The sequence below is a fragment of the Malaclemys terrapin genome, chromosome 1, assembly GCF_027887155.1.
Source record: "Malaclemys terrapin pileata isolate rMalTer1 chromosome 1, rMalTer1.hap1, whole genome shotgun sequence".
NCBI classification, from domain to species: Eukaryota; Metazoa; Chordata; order Testudines; family Emydidae; genus Malaclemys; species Malaclemys terrapin.
The window spans coordinates 161,915,996-161,935,832 of record NC_071505.1 but is presented as its reverse complement, the minus strand read 5'-3'; the positions used below and the strand labels follow the sequence as shown (position 1 = coordinate 161,935,832).

At 40.6% G+C, this 19,837-nt stretch overlaps 1 protein-coding gene across 2 annotated transcripts in view; it reads right to left on the bottom strand.

Annotated features, from left to right (window-relative positions):
• The window catches only part of CD96 (CD96 molecule), a 38,895-nt gene extending 19,289 nt beyond the window's left edge, over positions 1–19,606 (bottom strand). For both annotated transcript variants that reach the window (XM_054045645.1, XM_054045654.1), the window contains exons 1-6: positions 19,427–19,606; positions 15,375–15,806; positions 9,083–9,195; positions 7,257–7,482; positions 3,387–3,442; positions 9–99 (exon numbers count right to left, since the gene is read on the bottom strand). In XM_054045645.1, coding sequence (XP_053901620.1) covers positions 9–99; positions 3,387–3,442; positions 7,257–7,482; positions 9,083–9,195; positions 15,375–15,806; positions 19,427–19,493 — 985 coding nt within the window. In that variant the 5' untranslated portion in view covers positions 19,494–19,606. The remainder of the gene's footprint in view (positions 1–8; positions 100–3,386; positions 3,443–7,256; positions 7,483–9,082; positions 9,196–15,374; positions 15,807–19,426) is intronic.
• Between the last annotated feature and the right edge of the window lie 231 nt (positions 19,607–19,837).

Below are 19,837 nucleotides of genomic sequence, written 5' to 3'. Positions count from 1 at the left end.
TTTATTACCTCCAAATTGGTCTTTAAAAATCTCTCCATCCACATACCATGTGAGGCTCGGCTTGGGAAATGCCTTCCTTATGATACAGGTAAGACTAGCCTATAGGATAGTAAGAATAAATCAAGTTATCAGTCCAAACATTTCGGACATGATTCGCATTACTGAAATATTCATTACAAAAATAATAATAAAAAATTGTACTAACATATTGGCCATTCCCATTTAGTAAAAACCATTTACTTCTCTTTTAGGATGACGACATTTCTTATCTAGTTATTTCTATTTCTAAACTAAAGGTAAGATTTATCAAGCTCAAGGGACTGCTAAATGGAATGTATAATCATTTCACCCTCAATAAAGATCTTTAAGTGAAAGCTGGGCCAGGTTGGGAGGATGGAAATTCATTATCCAATTCTGTTAGTGGCTTGAGAGAGAGGAGATGGTGTTCTCAGTACTTTCCTAGCAGATAGATAGATATCCATATTTAAAAAAAAACAAAACAAACAATTGTATAAGGAAAGAATTCAGCTAGGTCCAGACAATGCACTAAAGAAAACGGGAAGTTTATGGCACAGCCTCCTTTAATTTCAGATATCCTGATAGGTCCTCAGAAAGACTGCCTGGCACAAGGATGTGCCAAGTACTTAGAACTAGCTACCATAGAACGGGGCACACGTATGTCAAAGATTACAGAAACGCACATAAGCCTATGTTTTGCACCCTGCGTGGAATAGCAAAGAACAGACCATACTTACTCCCAAGCATATGACACATTTACCCCCTAATTGGGTTTCATGGCAGCCAACAAAAGGCAAAGACTGGGTAGACCTGAAGATTGGACTAGCCTCTCTCTAGAGGGGGTGCCTCCACATTGGGGCATAGACATATCAATGGACAGTGAGCATGTGGAGCCTCACCATGCCAGTGCTGCCTGTGCGTTGCACTAGATGAATTTTGCTTTAACATTTTGAAGTGCTAAAGGAAGCTCAGCCTTCTTCTACTTTAAAGCAAGAAGTTTGTTTTATTATGGGGTAGTCACACACTACACATCCATCCCTTCTGAAGAAAGCAAGGCATGTAAATTGACTCCAAATGCGTCACAATGGTTACAAACCACACATTCAGGATGTAGACTGAAATATTTTTCTTGTGATATGTCATCTCTGAAATCATGCTGTACTTGATTTTTTTCCTTCTGATCTCCCCACAGCCCTTTGTCCTTTCTTAACTATAATCTCATTTATCAGTGCTTCTTAATAGCAAGTACCAATCTGCTGTCCAGACTGGATTTTATTCCTTTTGGGGGACTAAAACAGAGGAGGAAGGTGTTCAATATTTGGAGGGGAGGAGAAGAATTAAAACCTCTTGAACATAAGCAGAATGGTGCAAACGAGACTGTGGTATTGAAAATTCAGCACTGAAATAGGTCATGGGGGAAATTATGACAGTCCTATGCTCTGTGTCTGACATGTGGCTAATCTGAAAGCAGGATGGATGTGGCTTATGTAGGTTTTGTCTGCTGACAGCCTTTCGTAGAAGAACAGACTCTTCAGTTCACAGAACTTATTTCAGGTGTCTACGGCTCAAAAGGCTAAATCTGGCTGGTCAAAAACTATGCAGACAGATTTAATGACAATGCTGTCACCAGTTGGTCATTGGGTGACTCATCCATTTTATGCTAAATATGATCTGAGCTGTAAAATTTGGGTAAAGATTCCGCTGACAATGAGAGCCATGTGCCCTAGCTACATTACTGTGGGCAGAGGGTAGTGATAGATGGAGAGATGTGCCTTAGAAACTCAATAGGGCTGCCATTAGGCAATGAGTGTGGCAATTTAAGACACTTGATGCACTTTTCAAACATAAATCGAGCAAAGGTGGTATTGTGTAGGGTGACCAGACAGCAAGTGTGAAAAATTGGGACAGGGTTGGGGGGTAATAGGAGCCTATATAAGAAAAAGACCCCAAAATCGGGACTGTCCCTATAAAATCAGGACATCTGGTCACCCTAGTAAGTATTGTGTCACCTCTACACGGACACCTCCACCTTAATCTTGGCAGGGGTGGCGAGTTGTATGGGCCTATGGTGCCCGGGATCCAGCAATATTCAGGGCCTGGGGGCCCATGTTTGGGGCCGGGTCTCTCTCACGGTCCTGCCTGCCGGTTGGGGATAGCCAGGACTGGTCGGAGCCCAAGGGAAGTTAGAGTAGCTAAAGGGCTGTTTCAACTTGCACTGGCTGGTAAAAAAGCCCCAGGGGGACTCTTATATAACTGGAAACAACTTGAATGCAAAGTGGAATTCCAGCTCCTTTTAAAATATACTGATTCCACAGCCACTTTTGCCTAGCTGTGCTCAGTGACATGGCAAAAATGCTATTCAATGTCTTTAGGCAGTATTACTCCCAGCGAGCTAGTGCCTGCAGTTCATACAATTAACTGGCTTTCCAGGAATCTATCCATGTGGGAAGACAATCTCCCTGCCTCCTTCCACCATCAGATAACACAAGGAAATGTGATTGGCTAACACAATAATTGAGTTATGAGTTTTCTATAATTGGAACATAGCTGTTGCAAGGACCTAGGGTTTGGCTTAAAATCTCGAGGAAAAACTGAGCTTCACAGCAATTTCTAAAGTGTTTTCAATGGTTTGGGATGGAGGCAAACATAGCTGGGGAAAAACAGCAACCTCATCTCGATCAATCCAGTGACAAATTCATCAGGCAGGCTTGCTGAAATTCTTCTTTGGCTCAAGAGGCCCACTAGCAAAGGATTTGGATTTGCATTTTGTCTATTTTTCATGAGCTTACCAGTTCTATTATCTCTGATTTTGTTCGTACTCATCTCCCTTTACCTTATACCCCCAAAGGCCATGCAGAATTGTTCCCTACAGTAAACAGCAAACTTTGGTATTTTGCCTCATCTCATTTTTACCCTACCAACAATCAATTTTAATCAACCATTAGTAGCTAATTATCCAAGTGATTTGGGGAGCTTCCACCAGTTCCCCTGTGAGGCTGTTCCACAGACTAATAGAGCGTTCTATAAAGACATTTTCCTGATAAACAGCCTCAATTTTCCTTTGTTCAGTTTCTTATCACCAAAACTGCTAGTAATATCCCCTTGGATCATCCTCAACAACTCCCTCCTGGATGCGTATGAAGGTGCAGTCAAACGTCAACATACTTACTCTTGCAAAAATGTTCTGGGATCTTTTACAATCAGTAGCAGGAAATAGTTGTGCTTTATGTCTAGTTAAAGCACACTGCTCCAAACCAATAAGCTGGTTCACTAATAGCTCAGATGAACGGACATGAAATACTGAATTTAAATCACTGATGTGACTTCCTGTGGTCCCTGAGCGTTCTGTCAATTCTAAAATCACTCACCTCCCCAACGTTGCCACTGGAACTATTTTGGAGGGTAATGGAGATTTCCGGTTTGGCTGAAAAGCAAATAAAATACATGTTAACGAAACTGACAGCAATAACTACAGTAATTTAGCTTCTCGGAAGAGTCTTAGTGTTCTAAAATTGATACCAAGATCATATGCTTTTTTTTTATAATGACTACATACATGTGTGGTTAGTACACACTAAATACTGATGAAGAGGGGAAGAGGCTGACACTTAGGATATACTAGAAGTAGCAATTACAAGAACTGTAACGTATCTTACTGTTTTTAATGATCCTAGTATCTGAGACATATGTACCCAAGAAATTAGTTCATAACATCTTATATACAGAATGATGATGGTCATAGCCACAGGAGGAGGAAGACTAGGAGCATTTTCTTGTCATCAATATGCTTCATTTGAGTACAGATGACTATACTAACATATATTTTTAAGCCTGTCTAAATGGTTTGTTCCCTTCTTAAAACAAGTCGCTGAACTATCATTCAAAAATAAAAGGTGCATTCTTGCACCAGTGGATGTTCAGGTCACTAATAATGTCTAAGGACTTAGTTATCAACCCTTCAGACAGATTGTGGCTAGTGAACAATGAACCTCAAAAGATTTGGACTAACCCCCTTCCCACCCACTCCCCAAATTAAATGCTTATCTCAACCGTACCTTACTCTCTAGCCCTCTTTTGGCTGCAAAACTGGACTAGAAATCTCAGGTAACCAAGAGTTTCTTCTGAGAATTTTGGTTCTTCCTATTTCCTGCCTACATCTTTCCAGATTTCAGCTGTGTTGCCTTTGCTCTCTATCCCAAAATGTTTGCCCAGGTCACCTCTATAGCACCATGGTATTACTTCACTGAGGAATTCTGCCCACATCTGTCTGTCACATCAGAATAATGCAAAGCTGTTCTGTTCAGATAAGTTCATCCATAACTGTGGCTTTCTTTTGTCACATCTTATTGCTCTTGGGATCTTTTGCATGTGTGTTCAGTTTTGCTGACTTGTTTTACCTGGACTGGCTCAGGTTTTAGTTTCAGGGGTTTGGGTGTTGCTTGTGTTGTGTGTGACATATTGCAGGTGTTGTTTGCGATTGTTGGGTTTTTTGGAGGGTTCTTTCTATTGTCTCCAGATACTGTACTGGGAAGCTGGTGCTTTCAGATATTCTGCTTCTTACCTTAGCTTTAACTAGGCAGCACAGCGGAATGAGTAACAATGGGTGGGGAAGAGAACAGACGCCCTTTTTCAAACCTCAGAAATTTTGAATATTGGGTGAAGATTAGGCCAGAATTTATTATATCTTAGCCATTTTTGCCCACTCTTCTTGTATGTATTTATTTTAAATCTCAGCTGGACACATTTCTTTCCAAGTCCATGTTGGTTTCTGGCCGTGTGATTTTCTCTGTTTCATGATATTATGTTTGGTGCACAACTATTCAATCCTGCATCTATGGGGAAAGGAATTGGAAGATCTAAGGTCTTTTCCATCTAACTTCTAAGCTTCTATTAATTGTTTGGCATCCATTTAGCTTTCTAAGATCTTGACAGATGTTTTGGGACCATGAGGAATTCGGTATCTAGCACTGTGATTTCTGCTGTTGGACTTTTATTTGACTGGTCAATCATTGGCAAGTTAAGACTTGAAAAACAATAGATCTCGCTAACTTAACTCAGAGCACTCAGTTCGAGAAAAGGCATGTTCACTATGCACATAGTTCCAGAAGTCTTCTATTAAACCCCCCTCATAACTGCTTATTGATGTTTTACCGAGGGGCTAGATAAATCCATCAGGTCCCTGGCTTTGCTTTTATATCATATCTTACTTGAACTGTAACATAGACCCAATATAACAATTGCTATCACTGACTCTTACACACAGGGTCACAGTCTCTGCTGTGCCAAGTTAAAATGGGACACAGCAGTGAGATGGGGAGGGCTGTTAGGGAGAAAGCTACAGCTCCCTCATTCTCTGTCCAGCTCCAGTGCAGTATCCATAGTGGAGGGGCTGCTGCAACCTGAGATGGCTAGTTGTCATCCCCAAGTGACCATATGAGGTCTGGGGACTGCTGAATTGGTGTGCTATGGCCATTCCCCCTGCTTGCCCCTCCCCAGCTCCTATGCTAGGAATGAATGATGCCTATTAGGGACTCTAATAGCAATAATTGTATTCAGTCTCTGCTCCTTCTGCACCAGGCCTGAGGTGTAAAAGGAGAACAGCTGGACAGACTGTGTCCCATAGTATTGTATACAGCACATATACTGACACTGCACTCAGGTAGTAAAAATATAGACATACACATGCACCATAGTGGAGGAGAAAGGAGAGTGAACGCTAGTCATTTCACCTGATAAAATATTAAATATAAACAAGGGGAAAGAGAAGCAAGCTGCAGTCCCTCTGATCTGCACTCTGTTTGCCTTCTGAACATGTGTGACTAAGATTTGAGAGACCTCAAGTCAGCTTCTGAATCCCCCTCCAACCTTTCTGCTGACTGGGAACCAGGAGGGGAAGAGTGCCCAAGACAGAAGCTACATAAGGCGCAGTGTCCTTCTCCTCCAGTCCAATTGCTAGGAATTGGGCTGAGGCTACCGCAGGGCCCTCAAAGAGCATAGCAAAAGGTTTTGGTTTGTCTAGTTTGTTCTCAAGTCTGCTCTGCTTCTGCCCCCTCCCATTTCCTGCTAACATGCTGGTGTACGTGTCTCTGTGCACAGCCACTCCGACACAAGTTTACATGAACAGCAAGCAAAGGATATTAATGTCTAACTTATACGCAGAACAAGGGGCTATTCTAATTGCAGTGGTTTCAATACTTTTCAGTGCTCAAGGGACCATCCAGGTTACACTAATTATTTGTCAAATGTCACTTTTTAAACATAAAAGCCATTTCTGACTCACACAAGCGCAAGAGGAAATCTCAGACCATAAATTTCTATTTTTGTGTCTCTCACCTCAGCGTGAGACAGCCCAAAAGAGTTTTCTTTTTCAAAAAATATTGCTTCCTGCTGAATCTTTGCATTCTGCACATCGGCCCAGTGTGAGATGTGTTGGAGACTCCTGAGAGCAGGTGGTTATATAATGGATATGTTGACAGTACCTCCACAAGATGCTCATTCATTTTAGCAACCCTGGAGTTGTACCTTCAAAGACTCAGTGTACTATAAGCAAATTAATCCCCCTCACAATTCCCCATGTCTTTGACACAGCAAACAATGCTGTCCACTTGTATTTCAGCAGTAGATTTCCTACACTATTTGAAACAGAACAGACCAAGATTTGATAAAATAGTGATATGGGATGCCTCATTTTGCGGGTGCCCAGTCTGTGACAACTTAAAAGGCTCTGATTTTCAGAGGGTGGGTGGATCAGTAATTTTCTGAGAATCAGGCCCTTTTAATGTGTTTCAGGTTAGGCATAAAAAACCCCCCAAAAACAAAGCACCCAAAACCACTAATCACTTACTAAAATCTTAGCCATGATATCCAATTGAACTGGTCACAAGCCAATAAGGGCTAAAATTTTATATGATCTCAGTAACAAGGGCACAATGAGCTTGACTGTGAATGTGCATGAATGCCCAACTGTTACCACGCAAACTTGCACATATAGATGAGCTACTTACACACCTGTTTGCATGTTGAGTTTCTATATGTATATCTAGTAAGGTACTTTCCATAGATGCTTTCCTCGGTGTTGCAGGTGTTGGCACCAATTATTGGAAATTTGGTCTTAAGTGTTTGTTAAGAAATGTGGATTTATTTTCTGAAGTAATTCACAAGAATAAAATGGCTGTCTGCATACCATGAATCAAAAGTCTTTATAATGCACAAAGGAAGAGTCGTTATAAACCGCTTACCAAATACTTTCACTTTGGTGATGTTCGTCAGGATTCTTTCAGGATGGTACATCACACGGCAAGAGAACACCTTGCCATCGTCAACAATTTTGATTGGGGAAATCTTTAGTGCATTGTCTGGACCTAGCTGAATTCTTTCCTTATACAACAGGCTATCAGTCTTATTCACATCCTGGTGGTAGAACTCTTTGATTATAAGAGTTGTTTCTTCACGTCCATTTTCCCCCTGTTTAAAACACAGACAGATGTTTCTTCCAGTCACGAACTCCTCCCTCCCTCCATCACAACCATTTACTTCTCACCTTCTTTGAGTCAAAGCCTCAGGGATCAATCTAGAGTTGAAACATTTAAGCTTAGCATTCATATAGCCTTTTCAATTCTTGGATCTCAGAGCATGTCACAAAAATGGTCATGATCTCCATTTTACATATGGAGGAAATAGACACAGAGTAGCTGGTTGACGAGATTATGATCAAGTCTCCTGAATTGTAGTCCCGTGGCTTAGACATGAACCACACTGTGTCCTTCCCACCTACAGCTACCCTTCCACACAGTGTTGAGCAACTTTAGCACATTTAAGACTAGAGAAAAAATAGAGACTTCTCTTCATCTTTTTATTTATTTTTTTTATTTCTAGTTGCACCAAACTAATTGAAAAACCAAACTTCATCATCTTCTTTTGACTCCTGTGTGCCAGAGCTAATAGCAAAATGCCTATAGTGAAGATTGATTCCCTTTCTATGTGCGTTTGTACACATACAGTCTCAACATGTGCCATATACTTGCACATTCTGAAATGCAGAACTTTTGCTCCTTTTTCCAATTTATAGTTTGAATTAGCATCACCAAATATAACTTAGCACAATGTGCAGACTTGCCCTACAAAATTTCTAAGTTTAGGATAAATGTAGTACAAAGAAGAGGCGATCCAAACGGATAGCCAAAGGGGATAGAGCTACTGGAGAAAATAAAACTTAATCTGACCTTCAAATATAAGCATAACAAAGACACTATCAATTAGAGCTTTTCAAGAGTAACAGGTGCCAACAGATATAAACCTCAAAAAGAACAAACAAGGTACAGAAATTAATGAGCAGTGCCAAGGACATAGTATGCTCATCTTCATCTTTGAACTACTGAAAGTAATCTTTCAAGACAAAGTTTCCTGCAAAAAGTAACATGCAATGCAAAAAATAACTTGTTCAACTCCAAGCCAAGAGCTTCTAAACTTGTTTTGTATGTGGCTTCACATGCCTAGGCAACTGTGTTTGAGAGCTCTTTTGTTCTCCCCATTCTTAAATTGAAAGTTAGCAGCGAGCAAAAATATCCATATGTAGTCTCACTTTCTGTTTCTGTTACTTATCAAACAACCAGGAGCCGTTGAGATAACCCTGCATGATGTTGAACATTTTGTAGTGCTCCAACAAAGCAAGAATTTAACAACTTTAAAAAAAATGATGCAGAGTTTTTTTTTTTTTTTAAATTTGGTTATTCAATTTACCAATTTCACTACTCTTTCCAACACTCTTTTTGGTTTCAATTATTTTGTGAAAAATTAAACCACCATAGCAATGTTTTTTCTTTGTTCTCTAACACAGTCTCCGGTGATATGTATGCCGCTTGTCACCTTGGAGACACTGCATTTCTAGCTTTTCCTCCCTGTTGTCACAGTCTGAGGTTTACTCAGGTGCTGATGTTACCTTTATCTTTTGTCTAATAAAACTTTACTTTAACTGTTTGCAGTCCCCTGTGCAAAGTATAACATTTCTATTTGCTATGTTTTTTCCTTACTTTTTAAACCAGTAATGGAGGGTAGTTATACTTACCATTAGCCATTTCAAAGGATACTTGGACAAATTTACAGAAGTCATGTTCTCAAGGCATGGAATTTCCAATGTTTCGTTAAATAGCATTTCCACGACCCCATAGTGCTTCTCATCTTTTATAATTGTAGCAAAAAAAAAAAAAAGAATAAAGAAAATTAATAGCACAATATGTAGTGTGCTTTAAAACAAAACATGCATTGCTCTGCTGTTCCTATGCTGTTGATTCCATAGAATAGGCACTATTGTTTAAAAATTCAGTTAAAATACTTCTAAAGCACAATAATCTTTTACAGACTTATTTGCTAACTGAAAACCGTGGTCCCAATTCTGCAAGCAACCTTATGCCTGAAAGTACTGTTGAGTTTAACAGGAATATTGTAATGGAGTACTTGCAAAAGAAATTCTGCTAATTGTATAATCAAGATTTACTCTCAGAAGGAAAACTTGGAAAGGAGGAAAAAAACTGAGTTTGTTCCCTTCCTTCTGAGACACATAAGAGTCTGAAACTTCCAATTTCTTCTACTGGAATAAACCTTAACACTAATTTTTCCATCTTTGGTACTTTTCAACTGAGGATCTCAAGAAGCTTTACCAACATTGACTAAGGCTTGCATCATCTCATATGAGTTAAGTATATTCCCTGTTTTACAGATGAGGAAAGAGACAGAGGTATTAAGTGAGTTGATCCAGGTCACATAGACAGTGGCACAGCTGGAAATGGAGCACAGAACTCCTAACACCCCTAACACCCGATCCTTTTTCTACCATTGATTCTCCCTTTTTAATACAATCATGCTATTTTTTTCCCTTCCTATAGCAGCTTTCCCCAGGAAAGTTTTGATTAGTAATCACACAACAAAATTTAGATATGGATGCAACAGTCTGAGCACACATTCCTTCTCCCATAACAGCAGTACACTTGAAATAGTAATAACTAGGGCTGTCAAGCGATTAAAAAATTTAATCGCAATTAATCACACTGTTAAAGAATAATAGAATACCATATATTTAAATTTGTGGATGTTTTCTACATTTTCAAATATATTGATTTCAGTTACAACACAGAATACAAAGTGTACAGTGCTCACTTTATATTACTATTTTTTATTACAAATATTTGCATGGTAAAAAACAAAAGAAATAGTATTTTTCAGTTCACCTAATACAAGTACTGTAGTGCATTCTCTTTATTGTGAAAGTGCAACTTACAAATGTAGAAATATATACAAAAAACTGCACTCAAAAATAAAACAATGTAAAACTTTAGAGCCTACAAGTCCACTCAGTCCTACTACTTATTCAGCCAATTGCTCAGACAAACAAGTTTGTTTACATTTTCAGGAGATAATGCTGCCAGCTTCTTATTTACAATGTCACCTGAAAGTGACAACAGGTGTTTGCATGGCACTGTTATAGCCAGCATTGCCAGATGCGCTCAAGATTCATATGTGCCTTCATGCTTCAACCACCATTCCAGAGGACATGCGTCCATGCCGATGACGGGTTCTGCTTGATAACAGTCCACAGCAGTGCGGACTGACGCATGTTCATTTTCATCATCTGAGTCAGATGCCACTAGCAGAAGGTTGATTTTCGTTTTTTGTGGTTTGGCTCTGTCGTTTCCGCATCAGAGAGTTGCTCTGAAAGCATACTCTACACCTCATCCCTCTTAGATTTTGGAAGGCACTTCAGATTCTTAAACCTTGGGTTGAGTGCTGTAGCTATCTTTAGAAATATCACATTGGTACCTTCTTTGCGTTTTGTCAAATATGCAGTGAAAGTGTTCTTAAAATGAACAACATGTGCTGGGTCATCATCTGAGATTTCTATAACATGAAATATATGGCCAAATGCGGGTAAAACAGAGAAGGAGACATACAATTCTCGCCCAAGGAGTTTAGTCACAAATTTAATTAACACTTTTTTTTTTTAAAACGATCATCATCAGCATGGAAGCATGTCCTCTGGAATGGTGGCCAAAGCACGAAGGGGCATACAAATGTTTAGTATATCTGGCACATAAATACCTTGCAATGCCAGCTTACAAAAAAAGCCATGCAAATGCCTGTTCTCACTTTCAGGTGACATTGTAAATAAGCAGAGGGTAACATTATCTCCTGTAAATGTAACCAAACTTGTTTGTCTTAGCAATTGGCAGAATAAGAAGTAGGACTGAGTGGACTTGTAAAACTTTAGAGCCTATATTGTTTTGTTTTATGAGTGCAGTTATGTAACTAAATACCTACATCCACAATATTTAATAAATTTCAATTGGTATTCTATTGTTTAACATTGTGATTAAAAGTGCAATTAATCTCAATTAATGTTTTTAATCGAAATTAATTTCTTTAATTAAGTTAACTGCAATTAATCGACAGCCCTAGTAATAACCAAGTGTCTGCACCCAGCTTCTTTTCCTCCAATATTTTCCCTAGTGTCCCCACTTCAAGGCTGAAATACAGGCATTAAAGGGTAGAGCAATTATATAACTAACTAATACAAATGTGGATCAGGAAATACCATCAAACACAAGATACTTTTTTTTTTTTAAACTGAAGCTCTACTCTGATGTATGGAGGTCAGACACCAAGGACATTGAGGGAACTGATAAAACCAGTCTGGGATATGATTCTTGTAGTGGTGCTGCTGGACTGTACACAGGACCCGGTGGGGTGGATGGGATTGCTGAAGGTTAACTCCATTTCCTCCTTACAAGGAGATCTCAGAAGGTTCTGAAGATTCCCTGCTTATCCTTCCTGAAGCTCTGCAGTGCAAGGTCATCACACCAGGCTGTTGTCTCTCCCGTTCCCCATGTATCAGGAGCCATTAGAGGGGACTGACATATTTCAGTCTGCAGTATCAGTGAATGGACTACTGTCAACTCTATTGCTCCTCCTAGATTCTGTCATCTTTGCATTTCCAGAGCCTGGATGAAACCCAGCTAGTTTAGGACCAATCCAGGCAATACAAAGGCGATGCTGGTAGAGAGGAAAAAGCATATTGTAGAAATGATAGGGATAAGCCTGCTTCCTATACATTGGTATACCTCACGAAATCTTATCTGTTCTGTTACTTCTCTCAGGTGACAGCAAAGGCCCACTGAATCTGTATGACTAATCACGGGGTATGCAGTTCTTCATTCTAGTAAGGATTTTGCCCATTTATTCCTGTCCTTGTCACCTCCAGGCTGATGAATGATATACAGTTTACTTAGCAATGTCTTTGAAGGCCACCTGGAAATGTTAGCTAATACAAAATGTGTCCTTCTGTCTTTCCTATGGGAAGGCAATAGTGCACGCTGACTAGAAGCTCGTCAGCTCTGGAACTAGATTCCACTAGTAGAATCATCAAAGCCTACGTCTAGCTCACATGATAGTGTGCTAGACTTGTTTTTTTGCTTTTCCTCAGTCACAGGTTCTTAGTCTACATGGTCTTTCTGTGTCTGACAGTTGTCTGCAATGACAACTCTCACATCTGGAAGCGAAGTGCAGTGTTACAGCTGGCGAGCAGCCGGCAAGCAGCCCTGGTCATGAAGGCACTGATTTGCAACCCTCAGAATGTTCTGCAGGAAGCTCAAAAGAGGCAGCTGTTGTATGTATTTCAATGGGGGAAGGACCACTCAAAGAGGTAAATGTCACTATCACTGCATTACAAAAGGGCACTGATCAGCTTTTCATGATAGTCCAGAAAGGGGAAATGGAGTGAATCTTTTGCTGTACTACGTACTTGAGAAATTAAACTGTCTGGGTGAGTCAGCAGATAAGTTGCATGTCATGCAGACAGTGAGGTTTAAGTAAGGTCAGTAGACAAACAGGAGAGCTATTTAAAACATGAATTCTTGACACAGGAAGTATTTTTGAAGACTGCCTCTCTGCATTCTCACAATCCTGTGTCAACAGCTCTATTTTCCCTGCAATTCTTTGATTCAGTTCTCTAGTAACAAACTGTCTGCTATGGTCCTATGTGATCGCCATTCACCATTTTTGTCTCCCTTAAAATATACATTGGCAATAGGCATACTGATAAATGTAGTAATATGTTTGGTTTGCTCTAGCAGGGGGCAGAGCACAGCTTGCTGGTTTGTGCCATTTCTGCAAAAAGTTTGAAACTCACTGAACGTGAACAATAGTTGTCCTCATTTTAACCTATGTAGATGGTAATGCTAATGCTGGGCAGGTCTGTGTCAGTAAGGAGAAAGGCTTCATTTCTTTAAGAAGGAGAGAGAAAACCCAGCACAATGAATAAGCTTTTAGTCAAATGTTCATCTAGCATATTCCCTTCATTTTCTCCACCCAGTGCTCTCCACATTCTAGGGCTGTACCATAGCCACGGCATGGAAGCAGAACTTTGTCTCACAGGGGTGTCAGAAGTGCACCTTGGCTATAGCACAGAGTGCTGTTGCAGTCTTTTTCAGAGTGGCTGGTGGGTTTATAGCCTCTCTAAGTTTCACTCATTCATTATTAACATTCTTTATAGTCTCAATTCTCTTCCCTAGTTTATTTGATCTGTCTTTTGCTGTTAGTCAAATGGCAAGAAGATCCCTAAAGAGGAGACTATGCGGTAACTCCAAGGAACCTCCTGCGCCTACGAGTTAAGATAGAATCTTCTTAATGAAATCAACATTTGCCATTTCAACCCTAGTATTCATATATTTGATCCAGAGCAATAGTTTGTCCTCGTTTGTTTCAGCAAGTCCATGGGGATGGGTTTCTTGAGACTGGTCAGCCCAGATGTTAGTCCATGAAAATTAAAAACGAATGTGAGCTACTCAAAGCCACATTCTACATATGTAATCATAGCAACAACTCCAACCTGGAGACTCTGAGTTTCAGCTTGCACATCCCAGCATATGTACCTTTTTGGTAAAAGGTTTAACTTAGGGCCAAATTCTAAAGCCACTGAGTCAACAGTATTTGCCCTTGAGGCTGGTAGGTGGCCCTTAGTACAGCAGCTGCCATTCTGTTTTGTGCCTGTTTTCTATCCTATGCAAGGACAAACATATCACTATCTTTTACCTTTCCTATACCCTTCAAACACTCCTCAAGGTCTGCATGCACATGAATGCAGTACACAGGAGAACAAGTACAAGACGACATATAGCGCCCAAGCAGTGGCAAATCAGAGACCTCACTGTCATTTTCCCGTTTCATTCCTGTAGTTTGTTAAAACTTGAAATCACATATTTCAGTTGTTTTTTTTAAGCAACCAAGAAAACCCAGCTGATGTGAACAACTAAATTCCCTCCTAAAATGAAAATAACAAATTTCTTCACTTTTTTTCCCATGTTATCTGAAACCAGGCAAAACTAATGTGATTTCAGATTTTTATTCAAATCAGAAATTTGAGCCAGGTTCCAAAACCTCCCAGCGAACTGGACCAAGTTTCCTAAGCATCATATTCAGGATTCTGGGCAGAAATCAGGTGGAACTCATTAACCTCATATGGCTCAGAGATTAAACTTGGCAAGTTCAGCAGACTTTAGTTTTTGAGCTAGTTCAAACTCAAGAGTGGTATGAATTCATCCAAATCAAAACTGGAACCTCTGCATACCAAACCTACTGACCTTCAATAAAGCACTGTTCAACATGAACTGAACTGCCACTCACATGCAGTTGGCCAGCCCTGCCTTTGCTTCTATTTATTAGTTGTTTCTAGGAAGCATAATGCAAGTTTGAGAGCTGGCTCAGAAAATGTTTGAATCCCCATTTTCCAAACCTACCCTTCAACTGAGGAAATTAGCTACCCATAGACATTGCAGCCTAGTTTTCAAAGACACCCAGCATTAATAACACACACATCAGTCTATGGGAACTGAGGATGTTCAGCCCCTCTATTGATCAGTCTCTTTACTAATAATTTCAACACATACAGAGTATAGTATGTTTGGAAGACAGGTGTCCTCCATCCCTAGGATGCTGCATGGCCCAGCCCGTTTCCCAATTACCATTCTCTGCCCAGTATATCATCATTGTCCCTAATGAACACACATCATCCTTCCTCCCTGCCATTCACCTGGTTCCGTCCATCAACCTGCTCCAATATTCCTGCCCATAAGTTAAATTGTGCTATGCTCCTCACCAGGCACTGTTTACATACGGTAAGGCAAGGCTGTCAGACAACAGCTAAACCAGAGTTAGCAACTTTTCTAGGCAGCAGCAGTACAATACAAGTGCACATCTGGAGTCACAGAGCAAATTGAATTTAGCCAGACAAAAATATTCACATCATTTACTTGTTTTTGTTTTTTTCCTAAGTGTTCCGAAAAAACAATAGGTATCTTAATATCACTTACTTTCTGCCTTGATAGTAAGATTAATTTCCGCAGCCTTTGTCCCATATGGGTAGGTAGCAAAGCTACACTCATACTGCCCACTGAGTGAGAGACTAACATTACGCAAATGTAGACTCCACTGTTGGCATTCCACCTGGTTTGCTCCGGCATCATGGGAACTCCAAGTCTTGTTAACATCTACCCAGCAATGGCGGGGAGTCTTATTGAAAGCCACTGAATAGTTATAAGAAGTCTTAGAAAAAGGTAAGTATCTAATGCCATACATAGGGTGATATACAGCTATTCTACTGGGTGGCGTATCATCGATCTTTGACCATTGTGTTTGTGTCACATGGATCCCATCTGTGCTCAGGATGCTGCATTCCAGAGTCACATCACTGCCAGGGAAAGCACGGACTGCTTCTGTGTTTATCAGGGTGCCTTCAAGCTGGCCTTAAAAAGAAACAGAAAAATTGTCAAATCAAGCAATGCTCATAAACAACTCCCTTTTAAATCTTCTCAACACCGTTTGGCTCCTTCACTAGAGAGAGACACCTATAGAACAATAAGCTGGGGCCTAAAATACAGTACTGTAATGTTAAGTACAGTGAGAAGGTTTAGCAATTGATGGAAGTAGTAAATCATTAGTACAGATTCCAGAAAAGGAACTGGAGAAAAAAAATAAGCAGTGGCTCAAGTAGCTTGAACAGGATGGGGAGCGCTCATCATACTACCCGAAGAGGAAGGGGAGCTTAGCAGGTGGAGGTCTTTCAAGTGATACGTAAAGCACAAGCCAGGACTGCTTATTCCACAGCTCTCTTTGCAAGAACCAAGAAGTCGTTAATCCTGCTTGCTAATTCTGTTTTGCCCAATTGCATTCTGCCTTTTTCAATTCCCCCTGCCGTTTCAATAGGAAAAGGTGTTCTTTTACATGGACCTTGCTAGGCAGCTTCTGCATTTCACCGTGGAGGTTGCATTTCAGTGTTGGAGCAAGCAGCCTCCTCATGTATGGTTTGTATATCAGTTTAATTTTCTGAGGCACTTTGAGGTCCTTTGTGCACCATATAAATACAGAGCTAATGCATTTGTGAAAGGAAAAGAAGCTTTCAGCCTGTTTTTTTTGTTTGTTTGTTTTTTAAATAGCTGCTGCCACCGTGAAATTGACCTTTTCTCTTTCTTTTTCCTCCTGGGGGAAAATAACTCTGTGATCTATCTCCACTGTCTCCGTTGAGTTCCAAGAGACATGGCATGCAGCATATTCATATGCAGGAAGTTCCCAGGTAGCTATCAATTGATGACATTACACAGAGCAGTCCCCTACAGCAGAACTCCACTTAACCAAACAACAGTGCCATACATCGATCACCCTTTTATCTGAAGTATTTGGCAGCCACGAGAAACTTTCAGAAAAAAATGGATATGTATGAGCACCCTCTGGTGTAGGGCTCACTCCCCCTTATCATTCTTTTTAGCCTCTCCCCATCTTTAAAGACCACCTTGAAAATTCTCACTATGCACCCCTCCCCCCACTTCCCAAATGGTGTAGCTACGGTCAGAGCCATATTTATTACATCTCTCTTCCAAGCTTTTTGTGCCTCCCCACATCCTGCAGCCAACACCCTCAAGTCATTTTATTCATTATGAATTTTTAAAGGGACATAGCAATTTGATTTTATGTTATATGTAACCATGTCAGGGATGGTCTAGATAATACTTAGTCCTGCCATGAGTGCAGAGGACTGGACTGGACTGGATGACCTCTTGAGGTGCCGTCTAGTTCTATGATTCTATGTTCTACAGTCCCCTAAATGCCCGCGCAGACCGAGGACATGTAATGCAGCAGTGAACTCATTTGTCATTTATGCAGCGCTAATAGTGCTCTAGGACACGGGTAGGCAACCTATGGCACAGGTGCCGAAGGCGGCACGCGAGCTGATTTTCAGTGGCACTCACACTGCCTGGGTCCTGGCCACCAGTCGGGGGGGGGGGGGGGGGGGGGGGGCTCTGCATTTTAATTTAATTTTAAAAGCCTTATTTACTTTACATACAACAATAGTTTAGTTATATATTATAGACTTATAGAAAGAGACCTTCTAAAAATGTTAAAATGTATTACTGGCACACGAAACCTTAAATTACAGTGAATAAATGAAGACTCGGCACACCACTTCTGAAAGGTTGCGGACCCCTGCTCTAGGAACTATATTGACAGCTATTAAGCCAAGATGCAGGCCCTGAAGGGCTTACAGTCGAATGAACTCCTTGCAGGACTGGGGCAGTGAACAGTCGAATGAACCCCTTTTCTTGCAAGATGTTCCAGCCATTCAGAGTATCGTGCAGCATGGGCAACTCAGACACTTAAGTTTAAAGTGTAAGGACTATGTTGGCACCAGAATAAATCGGTGTGCACTGGGCATGATTAAATGTAGGCTGGAAATTAAAAGAAACTTTCTAATCATCAGAGGAGGGAGGTTCTGGAACAGCTTTCCAATAGGAGTTTTGAGGGCAAACAACCCAAGAAGTTCTAAGAGGGAGCTTGATAAATTTATGAATGGGATTATATGATAGGACTGTCTCCCATATTAGGGAATGGACTAAATGACCCACAAGGTCTCTTCCAGTTCTGTTTTCCTCCGTGCTCTGATTTTTATTAGGGCAGAACACCTGTAGCTGCAGAGAAGTTTAATGGGAGTTTAGCCTGGATAAACAACTGCAGGATTTTTCCAAAACTTCTGTTTTGTTGAGATTTAATATGGACAATTGTTTCTCTGTATGTAATATGGATTTTCATTAGTCATCTTACTTGGCTCTTTTCTTCTCTATCTAAATAAAACTACATTTTTTTTTTCATTTTTATCATCATCAATTTCCCTTACAGCAGTAGGAAATTTCCCCGACCTGCTCATCTATATACAATCATTGATAAACATACTCAGATACATCTTGCAGTACCTGGAACATCTTTATTTTTTTAATTGGAAATTGGACTCAAGTCACGACATTCATACGCACACTCAGCCCTGGGTTTTAAATACCTCAAAATTCAAGATGCACAAATGAAGCGTTATGAGTTTCAGGCCCCACTCTAATTTTTAACAAGGCTGGTTTTGATTAAGCTCTCCTGATACAGACAAAGTTGCTCTTCCTTCTCTAAAGTCTTATTCTAATATTCAAAATGCCTCGCCCTGGGGGTATATCTACATAGGAGCTGGGAGGTGTAATTCCCAGCTTGAGTAGACATACGTATACTAGCTCTGGTTTATCTAGCAGGCTAAGAAGAGCAATGTGGCCACGGCAGTGCGGGTGGCAGCTCAGGCTAAGTATGTAGCCAGGGGGTTCAGGTTACATTAACATTTCCGTAGACAGCAAGTGTGAAAAATCAGGACGGTGTGTGGGGGGGGGGTAATAGGAGCCTATATAAGAAAAAGACCCCAAAATCGGGACTGTCCCTATAAAATTGGGACATCTGGTCACCCTAGGTCCAGGTGGGACTGTACTCAGTCAGCTAACTTGAGCTGTTGCACTTGCTACCAGGGTCACATGGCTCTTTTTTGATGTGCTAGCTTGAACAGAGCTAGTGTGCGTCTGTCCTTCCGTGCTGGGAATCATACCTACCAGCTGCTGTAGAGACATACTCCCAGTGATAGCCTTGTCTTCCAGGCCCTTAATACAGTGCACAGACGGGAAAAAAAATCTTTCCAGGATTTCAAAGCAGTCAGTATCATGGTTCTGCAATTAATGGTCATGTTTTGGAGGGGAGGGGAAGAGGAAGTTAAAAAACCCACACAGTTAGGAGGGAAGCACTCATTTCTAAAACATATATTCTGTTAAAATGAGTGAGTTCTTTGCAATGAGAGAAACTGTGAAAATGGCTTACAACTTTGAAGAAGCTGACTTGCTAGTCAGTACATCTAGTTAACATTTAATAGTAGTAATCTGTATCTTACTGTAGTTATGAAAAAGTTGCCTTGAAACACAATATCATTGTTAGCAGTTTGATTTTTGCCTTAATGTGAAATTTAAAACAGGTTTTTCCAAATTAAAGAAGGTCAGTCCATAAAACACTTACTTACCAGCAACACGATGTGTTAGGATGAACAAATACAACACACAGGGAGGCCACCTTTTCTCCATCTTCATCACTTGGTGTTACATTAACATTTCCATAGTTGTTTTAGTGATTGCTGCAAGTTCTTTGTAAAGGAAGCCAACACTTCTGATCAACCCAGACACACCATTTCAGCGTGGCTTCAGAGAAGAGCAACGTCGACAGGAAACTGAGGTTTTCACATCTGGTGTGGTAAAATTAGTTCATCTTTTAAAACCTTTCTGTAAAGATCATGGCTGATTTATTCAAAATATAAACCCTAGATCAGGGGTTCTCAAACTGGGGGTCGGGACCCCTCAGGGGGTTGCGAGGTTATTACACAGGGGGTTGTGGGCTGTCACCCTCCACCCCAAACCCCGCTTTGCCTCAAGCATTT